Source organism: Aegilops tauschii, chromosome 4 (genome assembly GCF_002575655.3).
Source record: "Aegilops tauschii subsp. strangulata cultivar AL8/78 chromosome 4, Aet v6.0, whole genome shotgun sequence".
Classification (NCBI taxonomy): Eukaryota; Viridiplantae; Streptophyta; class Magnoliopsida; order Poales; family Poaceae; genus Aegilops; species Aegilops tauschii.
Window position 1 is genome coordinate 349,507,671 of NC_053038.3, and position 24,830 is coordinate 349,532,500.

General features: G+C 49.0%; 2 protein-coding genes across 2 annotated transcripts; both read left to right on the top strand.

Moving 5' to 3' along the window:
* Positions 1 to 935: 935 nt before the first annotated feature.
* On the top strand, positions 936 to 1,462 carry LOC109735800 (salt stress-induced hydrophobic peptide ESI3). Its single transcript, XM_020295004.4, has 2 exons — positions 936 to 1,129; positions 1,225 to 1,462. Exons 1-2 carry the CDS (start codon positions 1,049 to 1,051, stop codon positions 1,306 to 1,308), a joined length of 165 nt encoding a protein of 54 aa, XP_020150593.1. The 5' UTR covers positions 936 to 1,048; the 3' UTR covers positions 1,309 to 1,462.
* A 17,935-nt stretch (positions 1,463 to 19,397) lies between these two features.
* Positions 19,398 to 19,996, top strand: LOC109735809 (low temperature-induced protein lt101.2). Its single transcript, XM_020295016.4, has 2 exons — positions 19,398 to 19,594; positions 19,694 to 19,996. The coding sequence occupies exons 1-2, from the start codon at positions 19,514 to 19,516 to the stop codon at positions 19,775 to 19,777; spliced, it is 165 nt and encodes a 54-aa protein (XP_020150605.1). The 5' UTR covers positions 19,398 to 19,513; the 3' UTR covers positions 19,778 to 19,996.
* Positions 19,997 to 24,830: the final 4,834 nt, after the last annotated feature.

Sequence of the window (24,830 nt, forward strand, 5' to 3'; positions counted from 1 at the left end):
GTGCTGGCATGATCACGGTTGCGATGGCGTGGTCGAACTCCCGCCCCTTTTGTGTGTTGGCATGTGTGCCGGCCGCTGTCAAGTGCGCCAGCTAAACTGTGTGGTGTTTTTCTAAAGCTGGCGTTGTGTGCCGGCGCTAGCATGGTGCCGGCATAAACTTCGGGTGACGACATGGCCGCTGGCATGATTTATGGCTGCAGGCCTTTTTCAAAATTTGCGTGCGGACATTTCGCGGCCGTTGGACGCACTACCGACCCAAATCTTGAAGAGGGAGAACGCCGAGCGGGCGGCCGACCCAAACGGACAAAAAACAGACAAAAGCGCCCATCTGTTTAAGTCGGCGCGTTGGAGTTGCTTTTAGTTATATCTCGATCGATGCTATTCATGAGATATTATTTAAGATCTGTGTAAATTTTCTTTTAAGTTATTTTTTTCTGCGTGTTATATCATTTGACTGAGGTTAGACGTAGCCACAGCTTTAAAAAAGCTGCTCTGTGGCGGACAATCAAAATTGGACGTCTAGTACCACGCGGAGCACACAAGGACGAACACAGGTGGCTGCAAAAGCAACCGTTCCAGCTATGAAACTTTGGAAACACCCCAAACGGGTCCGTGCCGACATGCATAGATATTTCATTTTCTGACGGGAGTGCCGACATGCATGGATACAACGAGGCAGGGACAAAAAGGACAGGCACAGCGCATCGGACAAGAACACGCCACCAGCAAAGAGATTTTTTAAGTGGGAGGAGGTTAATCTAATCTCCAGAGCTCCAGTACCCCATATTCGCACGCGTCTCGAGAAGAAGATGCTACGTGGAGTGCAGGTGGCCAAACTAGTACCTGCCAGCCCGGGGACACGTACACCACCTCCACATCAAAGTATCAAACCACACCAGTTACTAAAAACACCCGAAGTCTTGTCTATATAAATGGACGTGTGCTACATGATCTGGCAATCCAAATCATCCAATCCAGTCGCCTCTTTCAGAAGGGAAAGCAGAGAGAAAGAAAGAAGCCAGAAAGCCTCGAGTGAAGTGAGCAAGCCATGGGCTCGGCAACAGTCCTGGAGGTGATCCTCGCCATCATCCTGCCTCCCGTCGGCGTCTTCCTGCGCTACAAACTCGGCGTAAGCGGCTACTCCTTCTAATTTGTACTACTCCGGTTTCGATGTGCCTTGTTTTAGTCTGGTATCTGATCTAGTTACTGGTGTGGTTGTATCAGGTGGAGTTCTGGATCTGTCTCTTGCTGACCATACTGGGGTACATACCGGGGATCATCTACGCGGTGTATGTGCTGGTAGTTTAAGCAACAGCCTCTGCTGCAGGGTCCGGGCTTGGACGAGCGAGTCGCTGTGCACGAGCAACTGATGCTGTCTGTGTTAAGATAGCATGTCTTTGTGTAAGCTTGTATGTATTGAATATTGCGGATTTCAATTTTTTTTGAAACTTGGTATTGTTGATGTCACGAGTGTACGTAGCTCGAGGGCTTTAGAGCATTCGTCGGCTCCAGTGTTTGTGATCTTAAATTTAAAGTACTTCGGAAGCAATCGAAGTGCGAGGTCAGTACTGTTGCAAGTGTTTCACAAACAGAGAAAAAAATGCATGCATGATGGAACAACAACTACTCCGTCTGTCCCATAAGGGCATCTCCAACGGCAACCCTTAACCTCCCACTTCCATCCGTGGATTTTGGGAGGTGGGGGTACACGGGTGCGGGAGGTACTCATTCAACGCTAACAGCATACATTTTCACAACAACTCAAATTAACCGGACGAAATTCGTGCAACACGGTCGGATTTCATGCAAACTTGACCGGATTTCGTACAAACATAACGGATTTCGTACAAAACCAGACACAAACGGTTACATTTTGGAATATTTTAACTAAAAAGTTAAAACTATGTGCACGTACAGTCACGTCGCGCCGGTGGTGGCCTTCCTGGGACCCAAGCGGCGGCGGCCTCACGTGTTCTATTTTCCCTCAAAGTTGCCAGCGGACGTGGACGCGGATGCACTGGCCACTGATTCGTCGATCTTCTCCACGCATCCGCCTTCTTTCTCTGTCTGCATAGCGTGGCTACGCGCGTCCTCGATTGCGGATGGCGCGGTCATAGGCACTGGAGGGGCAGTACGACGCGACGTTGTCCATGCCCGTGCCGCCGTGCTTCCCTCTGTGCCAGCCTGGAGCAACTCGCCACTCCTCTGCGAGCTGGCTTGGAGCGGCGAGTTGCTGAACCACGCGCCAAATTGGGGCGGCAACTTGCTCCGTCGGCCTAGGGAAGGGAGGTGGAGCAGCGAACTGCCTCGCTCGTATCCGCCGGGCTCAGCGGGCCACCATGCCGGCTTTTGTGCCGGGGAACTGCTCTTTCTGCCCGTCGCATGCCATCAAAATGATGGAGAAAATGGTGAAGGGGGTGATCAGGGAAGTGGCGGAGAGGTGTGATTCTTTTCCGGCGCCTGCCATCGTTTTAATAGAGGGCGGACGGGAGGAGCTCGGCCGGTGTTGCATTTAATGCCTGCTCGCTCCTGAACGGACACGTGGCCGGAGTAGGTTTCTCGGCTTTCATGTGGGGTTAATGGAGGCATATGAATGCTGCGAGGAGGCGTGTTGAACCGGGCATGCAGCAGGTGGCACCCCTCGGCCAGCGTGCCGCTTCAAGGGCGGAGGCGGTGAGAGATCGCGTCCGTCCTGAGCCGCCTTCAATGCGGAGCGGCGCGCTCTACGGCGGCATGAATGCGGGCAGCTGGCGCCGGGATGAAGCACGCGCGGGAGAGGGAAGTTTTTTTTTGTCGGCCGGGGCGGTCAGAGGCGGGCTTGGGAGCGGTTCGGACTCCCGCAAACCTCCCCCACTTTTGTCTCCAGTTTGCATGAGAAATCGCGTCCGGACCGCTCCGCGGACCGATATAGGTCGGCCTTGGATGGCTTCGGCGCTCTGAACAGCCTGGTCCGGACAGTTGCGGCAGGTTTATGGGTCCGCCTTGGAGATGCTCTAATGTAAGAGTATTTTTTACACTTGTGTAGTGTCAAAAATGTTCTTGTATTATGGGACGGAGGGAGTAACAAATAAGGTACGGTCTTCATATCTTCCATCATTTGCCCACCAGTAATGCTACAAGTACGGGGTTATACGGGGTTCTACAAGAAACAGAATAGCCCCAACCCCCGCGTCGCCTCTCACGAGCGACACGGGGGAACATCACTGGCGTTGCCACTACCCTCCCTCATGTTCCCATCTCATTTTGCCATCGCCAGAGGAGCACACCGGCGAAGTTGCGTAGTTGTGCTTGTTAGAGATACGACAGGCAAATCAACACGATGAAAAACAAAAACAAGTAGAAGACACAAGATTTTGACGAAGGGGAAAGAAACCACGGGGCCGGTCAGGAAATCTTTGCTATATTGGGGGAGGTTTCAAACGCCAAGTATTTACAAGCCTACCAACGATTCTTTCTGTCCGGTCCAAGCCTACCAACGATGGGCCTCGCTCGACTCACTCGTCAGAAGTTAGCTTTGGATCATAGCATAACAGTGTTGGCTCCTAAGAAGGTGGTGGCGGCAGGGCATTTCTGCAGGGCATCGCGTGTATGTCCCGTTCATTGGTTGTTGTCGCGTCCGTCGGCTCCTAGCATTGCGGTGGCCACTCTAGTAGGACCGTGGGGGTCTGCGTGTTAGAGGCATGGTGGTGCGGTTAAAAAAGGAAATAAAAATATACTTTTTAAACTTTGGGACATTTAACATTATCAAACATTTGATATTCTTGCAAAGTTTCAGCCACAAATGAGCAAATGTTTGATGTCCCAAAGTTCCAGATTTCTTTTTCATTTTTTTGAATTTACTGCTCCTCATCTGGCTGTCTTCTCTCCTTCCCCTTATTGGTGGGCTCCTTCATACAGACCTGGGTCGTGAGACTTACCGGTCCTCGATGCGGATGAAGCTGGAGGTGGGGGATCGGAAGAAATCCCTAGTCGCACTGGTCGGCTGGGACGTCCGCAAGCGCTGTTTTTTCTCCGTGGAGACGTTCGTTACATCTGTTTCTACCTCCACCATATCATGTCTCCTCGGTGAAAGCCCTAACTGAGGTGGACGGTGACGACTTCTTCGGCGTTGTTTCCTTCTTGAAGGCGACGCCTTGGAAGATAGTTTGCTAGTGGAAAACGTTGGGTTGGCATTGGCGGCGATTTGGATCCAGAGGTGGTGCGGTGTGGCATCTATGGCATCGGCGATGGCGGGCCTCGGCGGTTTGGTGCAACGGGGTCTTGGCATTGTACGTGTGTTGATGAACATATGTAGGGTGGTGGCGTTGTCTGCCGTCATGGTAGCGTCGACGGCAATTGGGCATGTCAAGGTCAGTGCGCTGATATCTCGTGAAGTTGGGACTGTGGAAGATGGCAGCGGCGGATTCTGGAGCAAGGCATGCGATGCGCGCTGAGGATTTGATAATACTAGCTGGTGCTCTCGGCTCGCCCTGGGATTAGATGGTGTCCGCTGGTTCGAGTGAAGGCACTGTCGGCTTTCTGGGAACCGGGGTACCCAGACTTGCCTGCGTGCGGCCCACGGCGTGGCTCCATCTATGGCCTGGTACGGCCCATCTTCAGCACCAACAACACAAGACCCTCGCGAGGGCCAAGCCTCGCGAGGCGGACGACGTCAAGACCTCCAGAAGGAGCGACTTCCTCAGGCTGGCTCCTGAGGAGCGGAGATTTCTATGCAGGCCCTCACCTCGTGAGGTCCGGATGACGCAAGCCATGACGATCAAGACCAGACGGGCGCCAGCGGGCGCAGGACAGCAGGTTTCCTCTTTGGTACTAAAGAGGCAAGTGCAGGCGCGGGGTCCTGAGGACTCAACCAAAGGTTTCCATTTCCATGCTACAAGACCAAGACCGCTAGGACGGCAGGACGGAGGTCATCGCCGAGCCCACCACGGCGTCATGACCAGAAGCTTTGCAGGCGAAGACCATCATTCGTCAGGATAAGATGTAATAGTTGTCTCCCTTTGAATTTGGCCGTTGTGGGATCCCTCCCCGCCTTCATTTTGGGAAGAGGACCAAGGCCACTATAAATATAGCCTAGCCACCACCATAAAGAGGGATCCGGATGGTCCAGTCCATCCACACCCTCACCAGCTCACTCAAACACAAGAACACACCTCCCGAGGTCGTTTTTCCACTGTACTAATTCATCCTCAGCCCACCTCGAGGCTAATCCACCACAAAGCAGGAGTAGGGTTTTACACCGCAAGGTGGCCCGAACCTGGGTAAACTAATGTGTCTCATTTCCTTCCAGTTCATCGAGCTAGGCCGTGAGATCGACGGATTGGCAGACTGGGGAGGTTGAGTTCTTCGCACGCACCCAAGAGTTCGAATCTATCTTGGGTCTGCGGAGCCCTGAATCCGACAGACACATCATCAAATTATTAGGTGTAGCGACATAGATCATCATCAAGGTGGCTTTACATTGATCCATGTATATGTTTTATCAGATTCTATCGAATAAATATAATAAAGATGAGTGTGTGCATCGCTCGATGTGGAGGCCAGATTATCCTCCTTTTTTAAGAAAAAATATATTCCATTTATTTAACTTTTCATTACTTAAAACATGTAGGTCAATTTAAGGCCAAATTAGACATATCAAACACATGTCTCAACATGAAAGAAATAATAAAAGCTATAATAAAATTATAATAGTAGTCCAAATCCGTCGCATTACTATATAAATAGCGAGTACAAATGTTGTTTAGTGACATTTTCGATCTAGGCAACGTCGATATTCGAACAAGCCGTCGCAATCCTCATCAACGTCTGTGTCGCCATCGTTGTCCTCCTCCTCTTGCGCACAAGATGTCCTATATCCCGCGTTGGGATCGGACTAACAAGGGGCAGCCGCCGCGAGCTGCCACTACTCCACCTTGTCCGTGAGTGCGCGGTCATACTCACAGATGATTTCTGCCTCGTTGCGAACTTGGAGGGCGGTGAGCCCGAGGACGGCATTGATCGGGTCCAAGTGTTTTGTCTCCGTCTCCGGCTCCAGCTAGGCCATGGTGGGGACAGGGTCATTCACCTGAACGATGAAGGTCGCTGGGTCGATGAGGACAACATCTTCTGCCTCCACCCAGACGAGGGGCCTGGCTTCCCCGCGACCGCCACTGACACCGGGGTATGTGATGGGTCTGCCATGCCCGCCAGATCCACCGTCGCTGTGGGAGGAGTTGGGGGCTGCGTGGGGAGAGTTCACTCCACGATTGTGTGTCGCGGGGAGAGTTTGCCCCGCGATTGTGCGACGTCTGCGATAGGACATTATGCTCTGCCATCGTTTTCTGCCAGTAGGCTCCGTCTGTCGTGGCAGGATTGTCATTGAGAGACAAGGAAATAGTAGGACATGAGGCGACAAGAAGGATATGGGAGGAGGTGGCGGCTAGGCCTTTGATGATGGGGGCACATCCTCGCGAGCTTTTTATTGCCGGGGATGTGGCAGCGTGGCCATCCGAACGGCCGCCATGTGAATTTGGGGGAATGGTGGACGCCATTAATGGCTTGGTGGTTACTGTTCAAGTCGCCCAACTTGTTGGTAATTAATAGGGACACATGGGTACATGTATGGGCGGCACCGCGCTTCAAACCCGGTCGTTTGTAAGGAGGAAGAAGTTGAGACTTCCCTTCCGCGCCGTCGGTTGATTTATGGAGCGAGCTCCATACTGGCCTCCACGCCCTTAAATATGGAGACTATGGGGTCGTTTGTGGAGCTACTAAGCCAATCGATGCCTACATGACAGCTCTGTAGAGTGTGATTTTTGCCAAAAAAAACAATGTCGTAATGGCGGTTATTGGTTATTGTGCCAATTGGGTGTTGGAAATATGCCCTAGAGGCAATAATAAATGGTTATTATTATATTTCTTTGTTCATGATAATTGTCTATTATTCATGCTATAATTGTATTGTCCGGAAATCGTAATACATGTGTGAATACATAGACCACAACGTGTCCCTTGTAAGCCTCTAGTTGACTAGCTTGTTGATCAACAGATAGTCATGGTTTCCTGACTATGGACATTGGATGTCATTGATAACGGGATCACATCATTAGGAGAATGATGTGATGGACAAGACCCAATCCTAAGCATAGCATAAAAGATCGTGTAGTTTCGTTTGCTAGAGCTTTTCCAATGTCAAGTATCTTTTCCTTAGACCATGAGATCATGCAACTCCCGGATACCGTAGGAGTGCTTTGGGTGTGCCAAACGTCACAACGTAACTGGGTGACTATAAAGGTGCACTACGGGTATCTCCGAAAGTGTCTGTTGGGTTGGCACGGATCGAGACTGGGATTTGTCACTCCGTGTGACGGAGAGGTATCTCTGGGCCCACTCGGTAATGCATCATCATAATGAGCTCAATGTGACTAAGGCGTTAGTCACGGGATCATGCATTGCGGTACGAGTAAAGAGACTTGCCCGTAACGAGATTGAACAAGGTATTGGGATACCGATGATCGAATCTCGGGCAAGTAACATATCGATTGACAAAGGGAATTGTATACAGGATTGATTGAATCCTCGACACCGTGGTTCATCCAATGAGATCATCGTGGAACATGTGGGAGCCAACATGGGTATCCAGATCCCGCTGTTGGTTATTGACCGGAGAGGCGTCTCGGTCATGTCTGCATGTTTCCCGAACCCGTAGGGTCTACACACTTAAGGTCCGGTGACGCTAGGGTTGTAGAGATATATGTATGCGGAAACCCGAAAGTTATTCGGAGTCCCGGATGAGATCCCGGACGTCACGAGAGGTTCCGGAATGGTCCGGAGGTGAAGAATTATATATAGGAAGTCCAGTTTCGGCCACCGGGAAAGTTTCGGGGGTTACCGGTATTGTACCGGGACCACCGGAAGGGTCCCGGGGGTCCACCGGGTGGGGCCACCTATCCCGAAGGGCCCCGTGGGCTGAAAGTGGAAGGGAACCAGCCCTTAGTGGGCTGGGGCGCCCCCCTTAGGCCTCCCCCCATGCGCCTAGGGTTGGGAACCCTAGGGGGGAGTTCCCCCTTGCCTTGGTGGGCAAGGCAACCCCTTCCCCCCTTGTGGCCGCCGCCCCCCCCCCCTTGAGATCCCATCTCTTGGGGCCGGCGCCCCCCCAGGGGGCCTATATAAAGGGGGGGTGTAGGGAGGGCAGCACACAACAGCCTTGGGCGCCTCCCTCCTCCCCTGCAACACCTCTCTCTCTCGCGCAGAAGCTCGGCGAAGCCCTGCCTGAGAACCGCTACATCCACCACCACACCGTCGTGCTGTTGGATCTCCATCAACCTCTCCTTCCCCTTGCTGGATCAAGAAGGAGGAGACGTCGCTGCACTGTACGTGTGTTGAACGCGGAGGTGCCGTCCGTTCGGCACTCGGTCATCGGTGATTTGGATCACGGCGAGTACGACTCCGTCATCCACGTTCATTGGAACGCTTCCGCTCGCGATCTACAAGGGTATGTAGATGCACTCCCTTCCCCTCGTTGCTAGTATACTCCATAGATGCATCTTGGTGAACGTAGGAAAATTTTAAAATTATGCTACGATTCCCAACAGTGGCATCATGAGCCAGGTCTATGCGTAGTTACTATGCACGAGTAGAACACAAAGAAGTTGTGGGCGTTGAGTTTGCCGATACTAGTTGTTTCTTGTTTCGGCGGCATTGTAGGATGAAGCGGCCCGGACCGACCTTACACGTACGCTTACGTGAGACAGGTTCCACCGACTGACATGCACTAGTTGCATAAGGTGGCTAGCGGGTGTCTGTCTCTCCTACTTTAGTCGGAACGGATTCGATGAAAAGGGTCCTTATGAAGCGTAAATAGAAATTGGCAAATCACGTTGTGGTCATACGTAGGTAAGAAAACGTTCTTGCTAGAAACCTACAAACCACGTAAAAACTTGCAACAACAATTAGAGGACGTCTAACTTGTTTTTGCAGCAAGTGCTATGTGATGTGATATGGCCAGAAGATGTGATGAATGATATATGTGATGTATGAGATTGATCATATTCTTGTAATAGGAATCACGACTTGCATGTCGATGAGTATGACAACCGGCAGGAGCCATAGGAGTTGTCTTTATTATTTTGCATGACCTGCGTGTCATTGAATAACGCCATGTAATTTACTTTACTTTGTTGCTAAACGCGTTAGCCATACAAGTAGAAGTAATCGTTGGCGTGACGACTTCATGAAGACACAATGATGGAGATCATGATGATGGAGATCATGGTGTCATGCCGGTGACAAAGATGATCATGGTGCCCCGAAGATGGAGATCAAAGGAGCATGATGATATTGGCCATATCATGTCACTATTTGATTGCATGTGATGTTTATCATATTTTGCATCTTATTTGCTTAGAACGACGGTAGTAAGTAAGATGATCCCTTATAATAATTTCAAGAAAGTGTTCACCCTAACTGTGCACCGTTGCGAAGGTTCGTTGTTTCGAAGCACCACGTGATGATCGGGTGTGATAGATTCTAACGTTCGAATACAGCGGGTGTTGACGAGCCTAGCATGTACAGACATGGCCTCGGAACACACGCAATACACTTAGGTTGACTTGACGAGCCTAGCATGTACAGACATGGCCTCGGAACACGGAGGACCGAAAGGTCGAGCATGAGTCGTATAGAAGATACGACCAACATGAAGATGTTCACCGATCTTGACTAGTCCGTCTCACGTGATGATCGGACACGGCCTAGTTGACTCGGATCATGTTTCACTTAGATGACTAGAGGGATGTCTATCTGAGTGGGAGTTCATTAAATAATTTGATTATATGAACTTAATTATCATGAACTTAGTCTAAAATCTTTACACTATGTATTGTAGATCAAATGGCCCACGTTGTCCTCAATTTCAACGCGTTCCTAGAGAAAACCAAGCTGAAAGATGATGGCAGCAATTATACGGACTGGGTCCGGAACCTGAGGCTCATCCTCATAGTAGCCAAGAAAGATTATGTCTTAGAAGCACCGCTAGGTGAAGCACCAATCCCTGAGAACCAAGACGTTATGAACGCTTGGCAGCAGCGTGCTGATGATTACTCCCTCGTTCAGTGCGGCATGCTTTACAGCTTAGAACCGGGTCTCCAAAAGCGTTTTGAGAAACATGGAGCATATGAGATGTTCGAGGAGCTGAAACTAGTTTTTCAAGCTCATGCCCGGGTCGAGAGATATGAAGTCTCCGACAAGTTCTTCAACTGTAAAATGGAGGAGAACAGTTCTGTTAGTGAGCACATACTCAGAATGTCTGGGTTGCACAACCGCTTGTCTCAGCTGGGAGTTAATCTCCCGGATGACGCGGTCATTGACAGAATCCTCCAGTCGCTTCCACCAAGATACAAGAGCTTTGTGATGAACTACAATATGCAGGGGATGGAAAAGACCATTTCCGAGGTATATTCAATGCTGAAATCAGCGGAAGGGGAGATCAAAAAAGAACATCAAGTGTTGATGGTAAATAAAACCACTAAGTTCAAGAAGGGCAAGGGTAAGAAGAACTTCAAGAAGGACGGCAAGGGAGTTGCCGCGCTCGGTAAACCAGTTACCGGGAAGAAGTCAAAGAATGGACCCAAGCCCGAGACTGAGTGCTTTTATTGCAAGGGAAGTGGTCACTGGAAGCGGAACTGCCCCAAATATTTAGCGGACAAGAAGAAGGCCGGCAACACCCAAGGTATATGTGATATACAAGTAATTGATGTGTACCTTACCAGTACTCGTAGTAGCTCCTGGGTATTTGATACCGGTGCGGTTGCTCATATTTGTAACTCAAAGCAGGAACTACGGAATAAACGGAGACTGGCAAAGGACGAGGTGACGATGCGCGTCGGGAATGGTTCCAAGGTCGATGTGATCGCCGTTGGCACGCTACCTCTGCATCTACCCACGGGATTAGTTTTAAACCTCAATAATTGTTATTTAGTGCCAGCTTTGAGCATGAACATTGTATCTGGATCTCGTTTAATTCGAGATGGCTACTCATTTAAATCTGAGAATAATGGTTGTTCTATTTATTTGAGAGATATGTTTTATGGTCATGCCCCGCTGGTCAATGGTTTATTTTTGATGAATCTCGAACGTGATGTTACACATGTTCATAGTGTGAATACCAAAAGATGTAAAGTTGATAACGATAGTCCCACATACTTGTGGCACTGCCGCCTTGGTCACATTGGTGTCAAGCGCATGAAGAAGCTCCATGCAGATGGACTTTTGGAGTCTCTTGATTACGAATCATTTGACACGTGCGAACCATGCCTCATGGGTAAGATGACCAAGACTCCGTTCTCCGGAACAATGGAGCAAGCAACCAACTTATTGGAAATCATACATACCGATGTGTGCGGTCCAATGAGTGTTGAGGCTCGCGGAGGATATCGTTATGTTCTCACTCTCACTGATGATTTAAGTAGATATGGGTATGTCTACCTAATGAAACACAAGTCTGAAACCTTTGAAAAGTTCAAGGAATTTCATAGTGAAGTCGAGAATCAACGTGACAGGAAAATAAAATTCTTAAGATCAGATCGTGGTGGAGAATATTTAAGTCATGAATTTGGTACACACTTAAGGAAATGTGGAATAGTTTCACAACTCACGCCGCCTGGAACACCTCAGAGAAATGGTGTGTCCGAACATCGTAATCTCACTCTATTGGATATGGTGCGATCTATGATGTCTCTTACCGATTTACCGCTCTCATTTTGGGGTTATGCTTTAGAGACTGCCGCATTCACTTTAAATAGGGCACCGTCTAAATCCGTTGAGACGACACCGTATGAATTATGGTTTGGGAAGAAACCTAAGCTGTCGTTTCTAAAAGTTTGGGGATGCGATGCTTATGTCAAGAAACTTCAACCTGAAAAGCTTGAACCCAAATCGGAAAAATGCATCTTCATAGGATACCCTAAGAAAACTATTGGGTATACCTTCTACCTCAGATCCGAAGGCAAGATCTTCGTTGCCAAGAACGGGTCCTTTCTAGAGAAGGAGTTTCTCTCGAAAGAATTGAGTGGGAGGAAAGTGGAACTTGATGAGGTGATAGTCACCCCTTCCGAACCGGAATGTAGCGCAGCGCGGGAAAATGTTCCTGTGGTGCCTACACCGACTGGGGAGGAAGTTAATGATGATGATCATGAAACTTCAGATCAAGTTACTGAACTTCGTAGGTCCACAAGGACACGTTCCGCACCAGAGTGGTACGGCAACCCTGTCCTGGAAATCATGTTGTTAGACAACGGTGAACCTTCGAACTATGAAGAAGCAATGGCGGGCCCGGATTCCGACAAATGGCTAGAAGCCATGAAATCCGAGATAGAATCCATGTATGCAAACAAAGTATGGACTTTGACTGACCTGCCCGATGAGCGGCGAGCCATAGAAAATAAATGGATCTTTAAGAAGAAGACGGACGCAGATGGTAATGTGACCATCTACAAAGCTCGACTTGTCGCTAAGGGTTATCGACAAGTTCAAGGGGTTGACTACGATGAGACTTTCTCACCCGTAGCGAAGCTGAAGTCCGTCCGAATCATGTTAGCAATTGCCGCATACTATGATTATGAGATATGGCAGATGGACGTCAAAACGGCATTCCTTAACGGCTTCCTTAAGGAAGAGTTGTATATGATGCAGCCGAAAGGTTTTGTCGATCCTAAGAATGCTAACAAAGTATGCAAGCTCCAACGCTCAATCTATGGGCTGGTGCAAGCATCTCGGAGTTGGAACATTCGCTTTGATGAGATGATCAAAGCGTTTGGGTTCACACAGACTTATGGAGAAGCCTGTGTTTACAAGAAAGTGAGTGGGAGCTCTGTAGCATTTCTCATATTATATGTGGATGACATATTGTTGATGGGAAATGATATAGAATTCTTGGAGAGTATAAAGGCCTATTTGAATAAGTGTTTTTCAATGAAGGACCTTGGAGAAGCTGCTTATATATTAGGCATCAAGATCTACAGAGATAGATCAAGACGCCTCATTGGTCTTTCACAGAGTACATACCTTGACAAGATATTGAAGAAGTTCAATATGGATCAGTCCAAGAAGGGGTTCTTGCCTGTATTGCAAGGTGTGCAGTTGAGCACGGCTCAATGCCCGACCACGGCAGAAGATATAGAAGAGATGAGTGTCATCCCCTATGCCTCGGCCATAGGGTCTATTATGTATGCCATGCTGTGTACCAGACCTGATGTAAACCTTGCCGTAAGTTTGGTAGGAAGGTACCAAAGTAATGCCGGCAAGGAACACTGGACAGCGGTCAAGAATATCCTGAAGTACCTGAAGAGGACTAAGGATATGTTTCTCGTTTATGGAGGTGATGAAGAGCTCGTCGTAAAGGGTTACGTCGACGCTAGCTTCGACACAGATCTGGATGACTCGAAGTCACAAACCGGATACGTGTATATTTTGAATGGAGGAGCAGTAAGCTGGTGCAGTTGCAAGCAAAGCGTCGTGGCGGGATCTACATGTGAAGCGGAGTACATGGCAGCCTCGGAGGCAGCACAGGAAGCAGTCTGGATGAAGGAGTTCATTACCGACCTAGGGGTGATTCCCAATGCGTCGGGCCCAATGACTCTCTTCTGTGACAACACTGGAGCTATTGCCCTTGCGAAGGAGCCCAGGTTTCACAGGAAGACCAGGCATATCAAGCGTCGCTTCAACTCCATTCGTGAAAGTGTTCAAAATGGAGACATAGATATTTGTAAAGCCTGAATGTAGCAGATCCGTTGACTAAACCTCTCCCTAGGGCAAAACATGATCAACACCAGGACGCAGTGGGTGTTCGATTCATCACAATGTAACTAGATTATTGACTCTAGTGCAAGTGGGAGACTGTTGGAAATATGCCCTAGAGGCAATAATAAATGGTTATTATTATATTTCTTTGTTCATGATAATTGTCTATTATTCATGCTATAATTGTATTGTCCGGAAATCGTAATACATGTGTGAATACATAGACCACAACGTGTCCCTAGTAAGCCTCTAGTTGACTAGCTCGTTGATCAACAAATAGTCATGGTTTCCTGACTATGGACATTGGATGTCATTGATAACGGGATCACATCATTAGGAGAATGATGTGATGGACAAGACCCAATCCTAAGCATAGCATAAAAGATCGTGTAGTTTCGTTTGCTAGAGCTTTTCCAATGTCAAGTATCTTTTCCTTAGACCATGAGATCGTGCAACTCCCGGATACCGTAGGAGTGCTTTGGGTGTGCCAAACGTCACAACGTAACTGGGTGACTATAAAGGTGCACTACGGGTATCTCCGAAAGTGTCTGTTGGGTTGGCACGGATCGAGACTGGGATTTGTCACTCCGTGTGACGGAGAGGTATCTCTGGGCCCACTCGGTAATGCATCATCATAATGAGCTCAATGTGACTAAGGCGTTAGTCACGGGATCATGCATTGCGTACGAGTAAAGAGACTTGCCGGTAACGAGATTGAACAAGGTATTGGGATACCGACGATCGAATCTCGGGCAAGTAACATACCGATTGACAAAGGGAATTGTATACGGGATTGATTGAATCCTCGACACCGTGGTTCATCCGATGAGATCATCGTGGAACATGTGGGAGCCAACATGGGTATCCAGATCCCGCTGTTGGTTATTGACCGGAGAGGCGTCTCGGTCATGTCTGCATGTCTCCCGAACCCGTAGGGTCTACACACTTAAGGTCCGGTGACGCTAGGGTTGTAGAGATATATGTATGCGGAAACCCGGAAGTTGTTCGGAGTCCCGGATGAGATCCCGGACGTCACGAGAGGAGGTTCCGGAATGGTCCGGAGGTGAAGAATTATATATAGGAAGTCCAGTTTCGGCCACCGGAAAAGTTTCGGGGGTTACCGGTATTGTACCGGGACCACCGGAAGGGTCCCGGGGGTCCACCGGGTGGGGCCACCTATCCCGGAGGGCCCCGTGGGCTGAAAGTGGAAGGGAACCAGCCCTTAGTGGGCTGGGGCGCCCCCCTTGGGCCTCCCCCCATGCGCCTAGGGTTGGGAACCCTAGGGGGGAGTTCCCCCTTGCCTTGGGGGGCAAGGCAACCCCTTCCCCCCTTGTGGCCGCCGCCCCCCTTGAGATCCCATCTCTTGGGGCCGGCGCCCCCCCAGGGGGCCTATATAAAGGGGGGGGGGGGTAGGGAGGGCAGCACACAACAGCCTTGGGCGCCTCCCTCCTCCCCTGCAACACCTCTCTCTCTCGCGCAGAAGCTCGGCGAAGCCCTGCCTGAGAACCGCTACATCCACCACCACACCGTCGTGCTGTTGGATCTCCATCAACCTCTCCTTCCCCTTGCTGGATCAAGAAGGAGGAGACGTCGCTGCACCGTACGTGTGTTGAACGCGGAGGTGCCGTCCGTTCGGCACTCGGTCATCGGTGATTTGGATCACGGCGAGTACGACTCCGTCATCCACGTTCATTGGAACGCTTCCGCTCGCGATCTACAAGGGTATGTAGATGCACTCCCTTCCCCTCGTTGCTAGTATACTCCATAGATGCATCTTGATGAACGTAGGAAAATTTTAAAATTATGCTACGATTCCCAACATTGGGGCCATTAGAGTGAGTATATAGTAGAGTCATCGTATCGGCCCAATTACTATTATAGCGATTACTCAAAGGAAGGCAGTCTAGCATAGTCGTCATCTTGTCAAGGTTCGTCATAATTTATAGAGTGCGTCTCGAGGCTGCATTCTGGAGCCAGTTCCATATGGCATATGGCAGTTACTTGAATTTTGTGTGGCACAAATTAAACTTCACGTGGCACCTCCTCTCACGTGGGATGGCAGGAATATTGGAGAAAAAATGCCCTATTAACGAGCGGGTCCCATGATTAAGCAGAAAATATGAAGATGATAAATTTGCACATTACCTCTTGAGCATTTCGTAACGGATATAGAAGTTGGCTGCACCTTTGGCTAACTTGCAAAATTTTCTCTTACCCGCCAAGAATGACCTAATATGATGACCTAATATGATGCTAGTCCCAAGAGAAATTTCCTCCACAGTTTTACAAAGTATGTTTTTACACACCCACATACAGAGCAAAATCAATATTGCGCTACTCATTACAATTAGTCTATTTAAGGGCAGTTAGGGCCACTCTAACATGGTTCATCAAAACGCCCCATAAATATTCGTTCTGGGTGGTCCCAATACTTTCAGCCATCCAACACCATGTACAAAATCTGCCGATACGCATCCGGGCGTTTGAAATCCTACAAACCGCTCCTAAGCTTGTGGGAGGTATGGGGGAGTGCGGATACGCTGCAGACACGCCAACTCCACCTCAAAAGCCACCAGAAACCACCTTTTCTCCTCCTCTTCTTTCTCCTCTTTTTCTTGGATAAGGGGTGGACATTTGACGGAAATGGCAGGATAGCAGCTCGCATACCACTACTAATGACTCCCAAGAGCTCTTATCGACGAAGTCGTTTGGCACCTCGATGTTGACTCATCACATCCTGGGGTTGAAGAATTTCCCGAGGGTTCGGTTGTTCACTGTTGAAAGTGATACATGAGTTGGGTTTACAACACCGTGAGACAGATCGGTTCCTATCAGCTGTTGGTGTACAAGGGAGAACTGCGAGGAGCCAACCCTAGTATGAGACGACTGGGTTGGGTCAACCTATGGTGTCCTGGTTGTTATGCCAATAGCAGCGCTGGGCAGCTAAGTTGGTATGGAAAAACTGTTGTGTCATTGGAAGTCCTCTATACAAGTTCTCGTACGAGGTTTTTGAATGAAACTTCGATGGCCAAGAGGTATAAGCATCGCGAGGTGTGAAATGATATTGAACGTGTTCGTGGACATTTGGTGATGTTCGTTTAGTAAAAGTTGATGGAGTTTCCCTCAAATTAGACCTGTGCATGGAAAGGCCGGCCCGGAGGCCCGAGCCTGAAAGCGCGGCATCCGGGCCAGGCTCGGGCTCCATTTTTCCCCGAAGCCCAGCCTGAAAGCCCAAAAAAGCCAAAACCAACAACAAACATATATTTTATTCAAAATACAATATGTTATATTATTTTAACCTTGAATATAATTATTTTAATTGAAAAATGTCACTGTTCATATGTTTCAGGTCGGGCCGGGCTAGGCCCGGGCTTGGGATTTTTGCTTCGGGCTTTGACAAGCCCGCCTAAAACCCGGTCCGGCCCGGGGTATGATCAGGTTTACCTCAAATCACCACTTGGTGCTCGCTGAGATCAGATTCGGCACTGGCCCAAAATGCGGGGAAAGCCATTGACTTGTCGAACAAAACCTGCTTTATCACGAAAAATGTAGACAAGCCACTGTCACACAAACGCTTATACTAGCACAAACTGAAGCAATGCGCATGGACGACCTTCTTTGAGTCACGCTTGTACCACACGAAGAACAAAAATAAAAATCAGCCCAAGTGCCGCTCTCAGTCTCAGCCAACTCGTATTTTCTTCTTCTGGCCGGTTGGGACACAACCTCTCCCAAGCTCCCTCGCGTCGTCTCTCCGAGGCGACCCGGGGGCCCCAAATCCCTCCGCCGCGGCCGGCCATCAGCTTCTCCCCTGCCGCCGCTGCCGCTGGCCCTTGCCGCGGTGGCGGCGGGCCCCGTTCCTCAAAGGGGAGGGGGACCTCCGGCCGATGCGTGAGGCACGGCGGCGGATCTTCGGCCCCGGGGCGGCGGCCTCGGTCTTGGCGACGACGGCTGCTGCGGCTGCTTGGGCGGCGCGGTGGTCGGGCCTGGGCGCGGTGCTGCTGCGGCCGTGCTGGGTGCTCGCGGTGGAGGAAGCTCGGTCCTCCTGCTGCGCGGCGTTCTTCGGCGCGACGACTCCGGCGACTTCGCGGCCTTCCGTCGCCAAGGTCCTTCTCCAGCTGGCCTAGGCGGGGTGGCAGCCCCTTGGTCTGCCTGTGCGAGCTCGTCTCCGTGGCCGGCTCGTCGATGGAGTTGCCGGCTCGTCGGATCGGCGTCGGCCGGATCTGGCCGGCTGTGGCCGGTTTAGGTTGTCTGCGTCCGTGGGTTCTGCCATGACTGGGAGCTCTGTTCTCCGGTGTGGGGTGCCCGTGCAGTGGTGGTGGATGCTAGATGTTGGATCTGGCTCATCTGTTTTGGCAGACAGACGACGAGGGAGGAGGTGGCTCTGGCGTGGCGGTGGCGTGTTCGCTGCGTCGGAGGTGTGCGGGCCAGCGGAGTGCTTTGCGTGGGAGTGTTGTTCGTGCTGCTCCAGGCGAAAGCCTAGCCGATGCTTGATGGCCGGCGGCGGCAGCGCCCGTGGGTGTCGCTTTCCTCCTTGGAGGCGCCGTCGAGGAGTTTTTGCACTTCCTCAACTCTCGGGTCAAGATCTACGGGCGAAAGTCATGATCCTGTTCGATCGGGCGGCGGCGGCATCTTCAATGTCGTTTTCCCTCTTTGGGGCGCCGTCTTGGAGATCTTGGCCCCTTTTGTGCTTCCTGCAGGCTGGACGTGCGCGGCATCACGGTTGGCTAGGTGTGCAACTGGTGATGCGTGTGGTTGGCGTTGCGACTCGTGTGATGACGACGATGATGGCGTGCGAAGCTAGGTCGTTGCTTGCCCTTCTGATGTCGACAGTTCGGTGCGCCAATGGGTGTGCCTATGCTGGCTTCTGGCTGTGACAGAGAAGTCGGAGCTGCGTGCAATGCCTTTGCGGCAACGATGACTCCATGAGGGCGGTTTTCAGCGGGCGGTGCTCTCCGGATGATGCGCTGGACTAGGTCGGTGCGAGGCTTGCAACTTTCTTCTGTGAAGCATTTCAGCAAAATCGGAGCTGCCATGTCCTCGACGCTTCGGTCGACTGTTTGGCTTGTCTGTGGCCAGGTCGGCTGTGTGTGCCCCGTGGGGTTGTATCTGGGTTTTGCCCGGTTTTTCTTTAATTAACCGGGCAAATATCTTCTTTTTAATCAATGAAAATGGCAAATCTTTTGCCTTTTATAAAAAAATCAGCTCAAGTTTTTCAGGAAAAGGACGGGAATTGACATCGATGTCGCGCCAGCTGAGAGGGGCGCGCACTGTTGATGGCGTCGGTCGACACGTGGAACAATACAGCAACAGAAATGGCAGGCGAACATGGGACTCACAGAATTGCATGGTTAATTAGTGAAAAAGTTACAGTACAACACCATTCACCGATGTGGTTACCAACATGCATTTCACGCACACCATCGAGAGGAAGGCCACGATTGAGTTTGCCCGCAAGAGTCCTCGTTATTACTTGCCCACTTGTCCCAAAAAAAGTTGCTACGCGGAGTGCAGGTGGCCAAGCCACGTGCCAGGACAGGGACACATACACCACCTACAAAGGCCAAAGCAGACCAGAACAGTTACTAAAAACACCCGAAGTCTTGTCTATATAAACGGACGTGTACACGATCTTGCAATCCAAATCAACCGCCCACCCCATCCAGGCGCTTCTCGCTTTCAGAAAGAGGAAGGACAGAGAAAGAAAGAAGCCAGAAAGCCTCGAGTGAAGTGAGCCATGGCCTCAGCAACGTTCATAGAGGTGATCCTCGCCATCATCCTGCCTCCGGTCGGCGTCTTCCTGCGCTACGGCCTCGCCGTAAGTGGCTACTCTTTATAATTTGTACCTGTTTCGCCGTGCCTTGTTTGTAGTCTCCTATCTGATCTGGTTATTACTGCTGTGGATATGTGGATTCAGGTGGAGTTCTGGATCTGCCTCTTGCTGACCCTACTGGGGTACATACCGGGGATCATCTACGCGGTGTATGTGCTGGTGGCTTAAGCAACGGCCTCTGCTGCAGGGTCCAGGCTTGGACGAGCGAGTCGCTCTGCAAGAGCAACAGGGGCTGTCTTCAGAGGGCATGTGTTGATCAGTTCGTGCTTGTTTATGTATGTATTGATTGAGTATTGTGGATTTTTCTTTCTTTGGAACTCGGTATTGTTGACCTGTGATGTGATAAGTATGTTTATGATCTTAAATTCAAATTATTGGACGTCGAAATGATCCTTCTGACGCAATCGAAGTTGAATGGCACTAGTGCTGAAAGTTTCTCCAAAAAGGCACTACTGCTTGATGAAGCCAGTTCCAAGAGGAACGATGGCCTTACGCAAAGAGGTAATATCACCGGAAGTCATAGAACTTGTGTTTAATGCTCAGTTTGATGATAAAACTTTAAAAATGTGGATTTGTGGTTATCCAACTTGCGTTCTGGTGCAAATACAGTCACTTCACTAGTGTACAAATGTATGGCCTGCTCACGTGGTATGCCAGCCTGGGAGGCCCACCTATCAGTGGGTGGGAGTGCATTGGGAGTGCAGAAGGTGTTGAGTGACACTAGCATGCTGTTTTTTTAGGTTTTTTTAGAAAATTCCATCGCAATTTATTTAACTACGCACAAAAACCCTCAAATATAATGAAAAATAGCTTCGGCAGATGGGGCTCCAACACATGACCCGTTAATTAATTAAACACTCGGATGTACGGTGGTGTTTGGTTCTCTAGTTCTAGGACTTTTTGAAAAAGACTCTTAAGGAAGTGCTTCTAAAAACTTTTAGCAAAAAGTCCTAAAAAGGACCCCTGTTTGGTTTGCTAGGAACTTTTAGGGACTCTTTTTAGTCCCAACATAAAAAAGTCCCTGGAACCAAACACCCCCTACATCCATCCCAGTAGGCAGTAGTGCCGGCTCATACTGAACGTGCACAACTAAAATTTATTTAATTACACGCAAAAACCTGTCCCGGTCAATCAGTGGGATACTAACAAGGAATTAGGCTAACCAGGTAATTACGCTGATCTACACATGGCCCACCTATCAGTGCATCAACCAAAAGTTAGTAACCCGGGCGCATGAATAATTTTAAGTTCCTAACCAACCCGGGCACAGGAATAATTTTGCACGAGGTAACCGCTGCACCAGCCACAAGTTAGTGTCTATAAATAGAAACACTAGTTTTATATTCGGAAGCTACTCATATTCAGGTTTTTTCTTCCTGGCCGAATTTCAAATAACCGATCTGTTTCTAGAAAATTTGGTGGTCCCCAGAAAATTTGTTATCACCCAAAAAATTTGAATTTAAACTACAGAGACTATGTCCAATATAATATCTTCTGTACGCAGACAATATCAGAACGACGTAGTTAGCTTAGTGGTAGGGTATGTGGTTCTATTCCCTGTATTGTGAAATATACTTTTTGACATTGATCATGCTCATTAAAAAAATGGTCTCGGCGCTTCAACAATGAATTGAATTTGCAACCTTCTATAAGAGAGGAGTCAAGCTGACTACTGTAATAGAAAGCCCCCTCTTTTTAAAAAGGAAATTATAAAAATCTCGCTCGAGAAATGTTTTGTACGTTATGGTTTAAATATTATACATTTTGACGCGATTTTTTAATTTGAATTTCATTTGATTTTTTGGGCGAAAATAGCCAATATTTTTTGGAAACTGGTTTTCTTGCTGAGCCCGAGAAAAACAGGAATATAAAAGAAAAAGAACTGCGTCCAATATAAAGCTATGTGTATATCTCCTTGTTGGTATAAATATGTGGATTGTCCGTTCGTTGGCTAGTTCATGTTCGTTGGCTAGTTCATGCCTGTGTACGAGGTTGACAGATCGAATACCTCCCTGACTTTTTTTATTTTCTCATTTCCCGCAGCAGCTAGTGCCCACACATGTTAACTGTTGGTATAAATACAGAATGTAGTTTGCTTCAGCAAAAAAAAGCACACGCACGTGTCGCCCGAGCTTTTTCAAACATGACAGTGGGCCATAGCCACGCTGGGTGGCACATAAGCTCGGGGTACGTCCGAATATGAGCAGAGCGACCGTATTTGCACGAGAACGTAAGTTGAATGACCACAATTTCGTATTTTTAAAGTTTTAGCACTAAACTGAACTTCGAGAGCAAGTTCTATGACTCCCAGTAATATTACCTCTTACGCAAATACTCCACAGTTTTACTCGGAGTAATGAACTGATATGGTGCTACTTCCAACCGAATTTTCCTCTGCGATTTCAAAAAGTGCATTTTTACACACGCATACACAGGGGAAACAAAGCCCGTTACAGTTAGTCCATCTAGGGGAAGTTGCTCAGTGCTCAGTGCTCACTGACCCATGATCCAGGGAAAGCAATGGTCCAATTTGCCCGCCCAATCATTTACTTGTCGAACCAAACCTGCTTTATCACGAAATTGGAGAAATAAGTCACTGTCGACCTCTACGTGTCCCACACGACAGTAGGCATAAGTTCCAAAGAAGAAAAAGGAGAGAGGAATCGGCATCGACGTCGCGCCAGCAAGGGGTATCGCCCGCTCGTGTGGTGCCATCCGTCGACATGAGAAACAAGCCAAAATGGAGCCTCCCAAACTACGCCGAGACAACAACAAAAATGCCACCCAGGCGCACAGGGAGAACACGCCCAAAAGAAATCGACTGTGCAGTTCAGTATCACAATTTTCAACCTAGCATCATTCTAAAGTAAAAAAAGAAAAAAGAAAATCCCCACCAGCATGCAGAGTCGCCTTAAGTTCCTGATCGGTGTAATAACCGCGGCGATTTTTAGTCAAAAGGGCGGTCTAGAAGAATTGTCATCCCACGGCCGATCGGCATGACTTTTAGAGGCTGCTCTAAATCGAGTCCACAAGTCTATAATTGGAGGTTAGGACAGTGTTACTTTGGAGTATGCCTCGTTGCCAACCGCTCGCGTGGGATTCACCTACCTTTGTTTTTTTAGGATTGGAGGTTAGGACAGTGTTATTTTGGAGTATGCCTCATCGCGAACCGCTCGCGTGGGATTCACCTCTTTTTTTTAGGGGAACATAGCTGCCATATCATTACTTTTTTTTTTGACAATCAATGCCATAATATATTGTAGTACTAGCAAATTGTACATGGTAGAGATACATGAGCTGACTACAACGATTACAAATTAAAGTCTAAGAGAAACGAGCAAATTTTCAAGATCTTCAAACTCTTCTTCCATGACATAATCTTGTACTTGTCTGAAGACAGCCATAGGAACATAACAAAAGTATCAAGCCACATACCTATACCAATGAAGGTTCTCTCATTGTTTTAATTTGAGCCGCAATGCCAAGGCTGCGATGCACGCACGCCGCCATTAAAGTAATCAACCAACATCGGCAAGAATACCAACACCAGTATTTCAGGGACAAAAAACGAACAACCAGGTCGACGTCGCTGGGATCCGAGTGTATGAATCACCATTGTCGAGGACGTAGCAGTCGAGACAGATATTGCGAGGACAATCCTCCTTGCGGCCACCATGAGGAAAAAAAATCGAAAACCGATCTGGCGAAGTAAGATCTGAAGGACCTAGACAAATTTAATGTTTCAACACCACCATTGACGTCGGGAAAAAGATCTCGTCGTCGAACGAAGGGACGAAGATTATTTATTGTAGACGATGCCATCTCCAACAAAGAAGACGACTACCAAAATCCTAAATCAATCTAATGAAAACACTACTATTATTAAGAACTCCAGTCATAGATCAGGTTCCCTACCCCTCCCAACGCCGGCAAGGCCGGTCGGAGGAGGGGGAACCGGTCTATGGTGGAGGCGGAGGTGGTGGCGGGCTGGCGGCGGCTAGGTCTTTTTCAGAAGGTGGTGGTGACGGCAACAAAAACTCTCAATCCATATCATTACTTAGACTGTGGCACCATTGGCCATGATAGCATCTCGAATACAAGACAGGAAAATAGAAAACCAAGTTTTACATAAATTAAAATGGCAGCCCTTCCCTAGCTAAATTGTGAGCAACTTTATACGCCCCTCGTCTGGCCCAAACAACACGACGCCTGCGAGAAACTCCTTGATCTCCTGAATGAGTTGGACAAATTTTGATCGATAGAAAACACCTGAAGGCCATTTTTGAGTGCTCTCCATACATGTACCTTCGCCTTGCCCGGAACCTCCGTACTCCATAGATCATTCCACCCTGCATGCCTCGCCTCCGAGGATGAGTTCTCCGGTGAACCAACTCTTGTCTCCTTAAGTTTCATCTCTAAATGGTAGGCCGACCGGACCGTGAAGATGCCATTCTTCGTGTAGTTCCAGGCCAACACATCATCTCTACCCGGCCCTCCCACAGTGGTCTGAATAATGTCAGCAATGGTCCACCCCAGTGAACATCCGTTGCAAAGAAGTCATGTCCCAAATGTTCCCAGAATAATCTAGGAGATCATCAATTGTTCGAATGTTTTGCATGTCTCGTGCCCCAACTGGTTTCATAGTGCCTTCCCTCGGTATCCAATTATCAGACCACACCCTGACTCGGGTTCCATCCCCTATGCGCCATCAAACCTTCTTTGAGTAGTGAACCCTCGTGGATGATAGTCTTCCAAGTTGTTGAGGCACTTCTAGGAGTCTAGGCCTCCATGAACTCTCCTATTGGGAAGTACCATGCTTTTGGAACTTTTGCACACAGAGAGTTAGGGACTGTAAGGATCCTCCATGCCTGTTTTGCACGCGGCGCTTTGTTGAAAGCTTCAAAATCCCGAAACCCCATACCCCCCACACCTTTGCTTCTGCACATCTTTTCCCAAGCAATCCAGTGCACCTTGCGCTTGCCATTTTCTGCTCCCCACCAAAAGTTTGACGAAATGGATGTCAGATTCCAGCACAATTTCTGGGTGAATTGAAAACAACTCATGGCAACCGTTGGAGTGGCTTGGAGCACCGACTTAACCAGCACCTCCCTACCCCTCTTAGGCATTCCTTGTCCCTTGCATCCCATTACTTTTGCACTATCTCTTTCCCTGACGTACTTGAAAGACCCTTCCTTTTACCGCCCTACCACTATTGGTAAGC

Excerpts from the sequence above, each read along its gene's own strand:
- LOC109735809 (XM_020295016.4), top strand. The coding sequence starts at position 19,514 with ATGGCCTCAGCAACGTTCATAGAGGTGATCCTCGCCATCATCCTGCCT. Across the intron at positions 19,595-19,693 it reads TCCTGCGCTACGGCCTCGCC|GTGGAGTTCTGGATCTGCCT; the intron begins GTAAGTGGCTAC and ends ATGTGGATTCAG.
- LOC109735800 (XM_020295004.4), top strand. The coding sequence starts at position 1,049 with ATGGGCTCGGCAACAGTCCTGGAGGTGATCCTCGCCATCATCCTGCCT. Across the intron at positions 1,130-1,224 it reads TCCTGCGCTACAAACTCGGC|GTGGAGTTCTGGATCTGTCT; the intron begins GTAAGCGGCTAC and ends TGGTTGTATCAG.